The sequence below is a fragment of the Sesamum indicum genome, linkage group LG3 (genome assembly GCF_026168435.1).
Source record: "Sesamum indicum cultivar Baizhima isolate 11 linkage group LG3, ASM2616843v1, whole genome shotgun sequence".
NCBI lineage: Eukaryota > Viridiplantae > Streptophyta > Magnoliopsida > Lamiales > Pedaliaceae > Sesamum > Sesamum indicum.
In genome coordinates this window covers 8062958-8070839 of record NC_142659.1, presented here as the reverse complement: position 1 = coordinate 8070839, position 7882 = coordinate 8062958, and the positions used below count along the sequence as shown (strand labels likewise).

At 35.7% G+C, this 7882-nt stretch overlaps 1 protein-coding gene and 1 long non-coding RNA gene across 2 annotated transcripts; one reads left to right on the top strand and one right to left on the bottom strand.

The window, feature by feature from the left end:
• The first annotated feature begins 83 nt into the window (after positions 1–83).
• Positions 84–1127, top strand: LOC148788646 (uncharacterized). Its single transcript, XR_016065009.1, has 2 exons — positions 84–554; positions 647–1127. It is a non-coding gene; the product is annotated as an uncharacterized LOC148788646 (long non-coding RNA).
• Positions 1128–1751: 624 nt separating this feature from the next.
• Positions 1752–6208, bottom strand: LOC105179762 (galactoside 2-alpha-L-fucosyltransferase-like). Its single transcript, XM_011103402.3, has 2 exons — positions 5735–6208; positions 1752–3439 (listed from the first exon to the last, which is right to left on the bottom strand). The coding sequence occupies exons 1-2, from the start codon at positions 6003–6005 to the stop codon at positions 1980–1982; spliced, it is 1731 nt and encodes a 576-aa protein (XP_011101704.1). The 5' UTR covers positions 6006–6208; the 3' UTR covers positions 1752–1979.
• Between the last annotated feature and the right edge of the window lie 1674 nt (positions 6209–7882).

Here is a 7882-nt window from a genome sequence, read left to right as displayed (position 1 = left end):
AATAAAAATTAAATAGGTAATCTTTTTCAAAAAAATTAAAAAAATGAGGAATTATTATCTAAATTTTTTAATACCAAAAAAATATATGTACATTCATACAAGTCAAATATTAACGAATAGAGACATAATTGATTATTGTTTTTATTAATTCAATTATTATTTCTAGTCACGACATTCATGCAAGTCGGAGGTGATGACTCTTGATGAAAAATTTTCTCCCATATGGGGCCCCTTGCCAGCGGAGCAGGACAGTCCTCCAAGTAGGTAAAAGGCAGCACCCAGATGACCAAGTAACCAACAAGAAGATTCTTGCTGTTCTCCAGCAGGACAATGCTGTACCTCAGTACCTACTGAGGCCGCCAGCAAAGAGGGAATCGCCCAGGGCCTCCCGAGAGTTGATACACTCTCAAGAAAAGAAGATGGAATTTTTCACCAGGAGGTAAAGAAGGAAGCCTTACTCTTGGAACGTGGTGATCCCTCCGTACCGACATCATGCCAAAAGAGCAGGGAGGCTTCACATCTGTTTGCTTACAATGCCACTACAGAGCACATTCGTAAGTTCAAAAACAAAGCACTGTTGCACAAGTATACCAATGGTCTTACAGTTTGAATAATACTAATTTTATTTTTCTATTGACAAATTCAGGCATGGATACCACATTATCTTGTCTGAAGGAAGGAAGAACTGAGAAACTTGATCTTATAAGTGGAGCTGAATCACATGTTGCCTATAAAAAACGATACCATATTTATGGAATTCAGCAATGACTTCACCTTCTAGATCAATGGTTGGATGATGTTTTTCCTTAAAAGATGCACATTCTATGTTGATGTATGTCAACCGTGTAACTCTTGGGTGTCTGCCTTTTGTTAAAAATCATCCTAGATTGCAAATCCCACGTCCCTCAAATTTCCACCAGAGAATAAATTATCAAATGGAAGGCATTAAGTTAAAAGAAGCCTTATTTCCTATGATTAAAACCTTCCGGCAAAATTGAAGACGCATGAAGCTAATTTTCTCACTAATCGTGCGTATAATGTAATTTTGCTTATCTAATTCTATTATGGTTGTTCATCCTGCTGGTTGAATGAGAAGCAGACCTGTGATAAGAGGTCTTTTAAATTTAGACATTGATGTTGTGCTTCAGCCTCTCTGCCCTATGCATACAAATAATCTTTAGCCAAGGCTTTGATGTATTGTAAGTAATCAGCCTTCAGAGTGTATCATTGCTTGTTAGAGTTCTCATTTATTGTGAATTTGGATGGTTCTATCGGTTCACATGCTGTAACATCTTGGGGTTAGTGTTTGCTCTATGCTCTGTGGACCACCATGGTTCTGGGACCATACGCGAAAAATAAAGCTAGCTACCAAGAGGTGTAACAGTTGAAATCCAGATATGGTGGTCTTAGAAATTATTGTTCAATTGAAAAGATGATCTAACTGTTCTTGGCTGGTTGCACTCCAACTACTGGCAATCATGAGTACCAGTCCAGGACCGTAAAGAAGCATCGAGGATGGGTTAATCTTACAACCTTGGCTAGTATAACTTTGGATGTTTATTCAAACATCGTAGTTCAGGATCAGACAATTAGAAAAGAAATAAAGCAAAACAAGGGTCTTCCACAGCAACCTGAGAAATCTGATTTACTTTAGAAACTAATGCCACAGTGCAAGGCTGTAGAGCTTGAAAGCTTAACTTATACCAGCATATTTCTAGTCATAGAAGGTTAAATTTGTTTAAAAAAATTAATTATGAAGCAACGGATTCTTAAAGATATATTACAATGGAAGAATTCTACAACAGTTGGACCCTCCAGACAATGTCCATTATAACCACTTGTGGGCCAAAGCCTTGATAAAGACGAAACATGTACGCCACAGACAGCCTAGTATGTTTGATCATTTTTGGATACTTACGAAGAATGTATGACCTTTACCCGAGTGGGGGAAAAAGCAAGCATTAATGGTTCAGAGTTTACTACATTGTTTCAACCAGCTTAAGACCCCAGCTCATATCCTCACAATGCTTAACATGAGGAACAAGAGCACCTGTATCCATACCTCTCCTCAACTTGCAATCATAGAAAGGAGGAGCATGGAAGCATGGCTCCATCGACGCTGCACGCTGACATGGTGGGTCTGGTGCCGTCCGATTTTCAGGCTTGTAGAGTATCCATGGCTTCAGGTTTCCAAGACCTTGAGCCACATAACCAAAAGTCGACCAAGAACTTGTTACCAGTTTATCCGTTAAGCTAAGTAGATACATTTCTGCCCATGCCTTTCTATTGTGATTTTGCTTCTCGGTTTGTTGATGGCCTTCATGACTTGGCTGGTAAACTTCAATCACATCTCCTGTCACAGTTGGATGTTCCCAGTACAAGTCTCTAACTTCCTCAAAGTAACCGCCGCTTAAAGACGTCATCAGGACAGATACAGTCTTCTGCTTTCCAGAAGGCTTAATGATTGGTTCCTGCTCATTAATTTGTGGTAGTATACCTTCCTTCATGGTACAAGATAAAATCTGATCCAGGACATGTTTAAATGGACCAGTTTCTGTATCAAATACCCTTATTTGGATTCCAACTTTTACATCAGCCTTAGATAAATAAGCTTCATAGTATCTGCTTATAAGCCCCCACACTGAATTTGTAGGATGGAACAGATACCGCCCCAAGAGGTGGAAAACAGTTTCCTTATCCGGGAAAAGATTATGCAACTCTTGCTCAAACGAATGGATCAAAAATAGGGAGGGGATGAAATAGTTATCAGTCTTCATTATCAGCCATGGTATCTTCTGCAGATATGATTGATCTTGATCGCAGAAGAAAAGTTTATCGTGGTCGTCATAATCATGAACCAGATGGAGATAGACATACGGTTGTGGTGCTGAACCAGTTATATTACCTACGGACTTGCTCTTCAGCAAATTCCCATAACTCTGTCGTGATTTCTGGTTAAAGCCATTAAACTGGCTAGTCAGTGGGAAATCCAAGGGAAGCAACCAAGAGACATCTGGAAATGGCTCGCAGAAAAGATCTGGAATGTCAATTCCAGGATCAACAAGAAGGACCCGGTCAGTGAGAAGAGCATAAAGGAAAGCTGAAGCAAGTGTCAAAATCCTGTTCCCCAGACCACTAAAGGATATCCAAACAAGGTATTTACAGTCAGATATGCTCGAGTATCTGCCCGATTTAAGATCTTCCATGGTTTTATTGTACAAAGCTGTGTAGGGTCCACATTTCTTATGCAGCGCTTCATAGCTTCGTAACTTGGATATGAGGTGGGGGGAAGCTTTTCGCGGAACTCCTCGGCGATATAAGAGTGACTGATACCTACTAAGGCAAGATTTTTCATCAAATCCAGTCGGGAGAATGTCACCAAGAATCTTATCTTTAGGCACCTGAACAGGCTGAGCAGGATCATCTTCTGGTAGTATGGCTGCCAAAAGGTAAAGCGAAAATTAGAATGTAAAATACAGCAATAAGAAAGAGAGAGAAACAGAAAAAGTCGGTAAAAAATTGGATCCACCCAGGAAGATAACTTAGTTCATACTATCCTGTGCATGATAGAATATGTTTGATATTTAGTTGTATTCATATAAACTATTAACTATATACTTAGACCGCCTTTGGAATAGCACAATTTACAGTTTGAAAATTACACTTACACCCGCTCAAGAAATGTTCCATTTAACAATCACCCTGATGTTAGCATTTCGGATGAAGAATGTTCGGCATCAGAAAAATATATAAGTGAACTCCCAATTTTCTACCCCTCCAACCGGTCAGTTGAAAATGTTTTGCAACTTGTTGTAGCGTCAACATCATGTTCATATAGTTCAAAGGGGGCAAAGTAATATTGGAAGTAGCTACTGGAGATGGGGAAAGTAGCCATTTTCTGGGGTTTTTATCTTTCTATATATATTTTCACCCATTCTCGCATTTCTCACATTAAAATGTTTTATGCAAGCCCTTCATCTAGTGTTGCATAATTGAAATATAGAAAAAAGAAATGTCTACAAAGCATTTACTAAAGAGAAACATTTTGATGGTTTCTAAGATGGTAACCGGAAAGGTTGCTTTACTACTGCCTTACAAGTCATTGGCAATAAACTTAATAAAGCCTAGGAGGCCTAGTTCTATCTATCCATCTTAAAAGTATTAAGATCCTCATGATCAAATCCTCCAGGCATTATCTCAAAATATTGAAAAAAGGAAAAGAAGAAAAAATAATCCTAGAAAGACATCTTTTTAACTATACGAGCATTACAAATTCATCTCTTTCAGAGTATAAAATTGGGGCATTTTCAGACAATGCTTAGGTGTATTCTTCAAAGTTAAGTGTAATTTTGCCATTTTGAAAATGGGCTAGGCGTAATTAACCTTTTATATAAATTTTTCGAGCTGACACATATCATTTTCTAATCCTCCAAAGGATACTCTCATATTTGTCACATATAATCATAGGACAACTTTTCTGTATTCACGATGATAGCGAACAGTTGCCTTTTCATACAAAATTTTTGTTATATCCGAATGCACAAGTTCATAACTTAGCTCCCCAAGGTACAGAACTCAAAGCAGCACTGCATGATCAACAAGCAGAACCTGCATGATCAACAACAAGCAGTACAGAGTTCTATAACATTACTGCATACTGTGTTATATTTTAATTGAATCACACACCTACACCTAAAAAATACACTCGTCCACTAACTATGAGGGAAAAGAGAAGTTGATGTTTGAAAATGAGTACTAAGCAAATGTTTACTAGTCCAAATCAAGAATAAATTGCATTGTCTTTTTTGTAGGCTTCATATTTATCATCCTTATGTTGTTACAACCATTCATCAGAAGTTATTTACTAAGAATCGTAAACATAATTAGAAATAACTAAGTGAAACCCATACTGTGGGTAGAACATGATAAACTACCTGTTCTATTTCATAAAGTTTTGGTCACAACACTGTATAACAAATAGCAGCACTCCTTTTTTATTTGACATGGAGGGGTATCTATTTTAGATGTAGAGCAGTGCGTAATCTTATGATGCTTTAAGTTAACTGGTGTAGGAAATCCCTGATTTTCACCATGATTTAAGACGACAGAAAAAATGAAAGTAAGCCCTAAAGAAAAGCAAATGTCAAAACTTAAGTTCATAAAGAAGCAGCCGAGATGCGTAACATCATGGAGGGTAAAAAATACATTCTTCTCGTATGACTTTGTTACCTGATGGTGTACATATTTTCTAACTTGGCATTTGAAACAATTCGGTGCACATAATTTCAAAGAGCCCTGTTCTAATTCCACAAGACAACTACATTTCCCACTCATCTGCGTCTCTGCTGAATTCAGCAAAAGACCATGTATTGTAGTATGGTGATCCACAATTTGGACAAGGAAGATGTGGAACTGAACTAAGACAAATCACACTGTATGCACCACTCTACTGAGAAAAGAATTCCTTCAACTCATTAACCATCCATTTTGCGAGCTCAATTCTCAAGAATTGGTATAACACAATCAGTTCTACTTACCGTCATTACGAAAAGCAAACAACTTGGTTAATCATACTCAGTACAAGCAAATTAACCGCAAACAAGAACAATATCTACATATCTTAACTGTTCAGAACACCCAAAAAGAAAAAACCGAAAACAGTAAACTTTTGCATAATTCCACATAAACCATCTGTACCATACATAGAAAACAAAGATATGCAAAACAAGAATACCTTTTCGAACCCTATGATCAAGATCCCTGGCTTCAACGACGGTCCAAAGCACATCCAAAGGCGGGTCCCTCAGCACAACAGATACTGAGAACAAACCAGAGAAACCCATTACAGTAACTAGGAAAACACCCATCAATTTCATAAGACTCAAACCCCATTTGCACTCCAGACCCCTCGCCACGGCGTCGTTCCCATGATCGCCGGCCGTCGTGGGTTGGCCTCCACTGGAATCAGTCGCAGCCTTGTTGAACCTCTTCATCCTCAGTAACATATCACAGAAGATGATGTTTTGTCATCGGGGTTCTTGATACAATGCGATGGATGATGGTTAGATAAAAAAATCAATGCTGTCGTACGACGATCTCTGGAGGTAGAGAGTGTAAGTGTAATTCTGATGAACTGCAAAGGTGGTTTCACTTCAGTTGCTAGTGTGAGTTGTGTGTGTGTATTTGTTGTGGGGTTTTAGGTTTTTCCTTTTTTTTCTCTTCTTTTTCCTTCTACTTACGGTGGGAAAAAAACTGTGTTGTCGGTCAAGATCATTTTTTCTTAAATGATTTTTTCTAAAATTATATTTGAATTGATTAATTTAAATTTAAAAAAAGCATTTAAAAAAATATTTCAAATAACTCAATGAAAAAAAGTTAAATCGTTAATATTTAAAATTCTCTAAATTTAAAATACTGTTAAAAAATATAAAAATTATTATTTCAAATCTTTCAATTTAAAAAAAAAACTTACTTAATTTTTTTTATTCTTTTATTTTCTGGGGTAGCATTTTATTTAATTTAGGTTTTAACTTGAATGCTTGTAGGAGTCTGCATGGCACTAACTTCAAGGCCTGACTATAAAATATAATTATTTTATTTATCCCATAGAATTTGGTAATTTAAATTTATGGGCATATATCTTTTTAATTTTAAATTTTTTAATAAATTTGAAAAAAGAAAATATAAGTAACGACATCACTGATTTTCATCTTGAAGCACTCGATGATGAAAAAGCAAGATAGACTGTTGACATAGAAATTGATAGGTGCCAAACCATCCAAGTTCATAGACGTAACAAACATAGTACAACTATGAGATGCTGATGCATTTGACTGATGCGCTACCTCCGTACATAAATTATATTTGTGATAATATGTAAGTGCAATATGCATTTATAGCTATAGTTCTAAATGTATGACTGTTTTGACGATTTGAGAGTTGTGTTAGTGAATAATATATAAATACATATGTATCTATAGTTTTAAAGACATGCTCATTACATCGATATGAAATTATGTTAGTGGATAATTTTTAAGTATATATGTAACTGTAAATCTAAATGCATGTCCTACTCTATATAGATGAAACTGTGTCGAGAAATAATTTGTAAGTACATTTATAATTGTAATTCTAGAGGCATACTTTGCTCTGTAGTAATAGCTGTGTTAGTGGTTGATCCGTAAGTATACCTATAGAGTATAATTCTTAAGGCATGCACTTCTCTGTCGTGAGATAATTTATAAGTCCACTTGTAACTATAGTTCTAAAATATGCCTTTGTATTGTCTACATAAAATGTGTTAGTAAATTATAAGGACACCTACAAACGACCCACAATCTATAATGTATATTGTTGGAGAAGGTCCAAAATAATTTTGGTTTGCAATTTTCTTTAATTTTTTTTTAAATTAATAAATTATTCTTAACTTTCCCACTCATCTTGATCTTTATAACTACCCCTTAGTCGATTTTTTTCTCATGCATTTTTATCTTACATATATATTCTTATTTATCTTATATATATATTTTAGGTAATTTTAACTCTAAAAAAATAATATCATTTAAAAATATTTTATTTTTAAATATTTTTTAAAAATTATGCACATATCTTATATATTGCACATTCATTGATTCTATGAAGTAACTCCGAACTTCTTCTGTATTGAAAAAGAAAAGAAATGGGGTTGAGGTCAATAAATATGGGTTGTGATGGTGTCCTCTATACTTAGGACATGGAAGGTCAAATGTGTCAAACCAATATAAATTCAGGGATGAGACCAAGCAAAATGGGCCCTTGGTCTAATAAATACTGGTGAATACTCAACCATTCTCATTCATTGTATTTGTATGCTACAATTATTATTCATTTTCACCAATTAAAA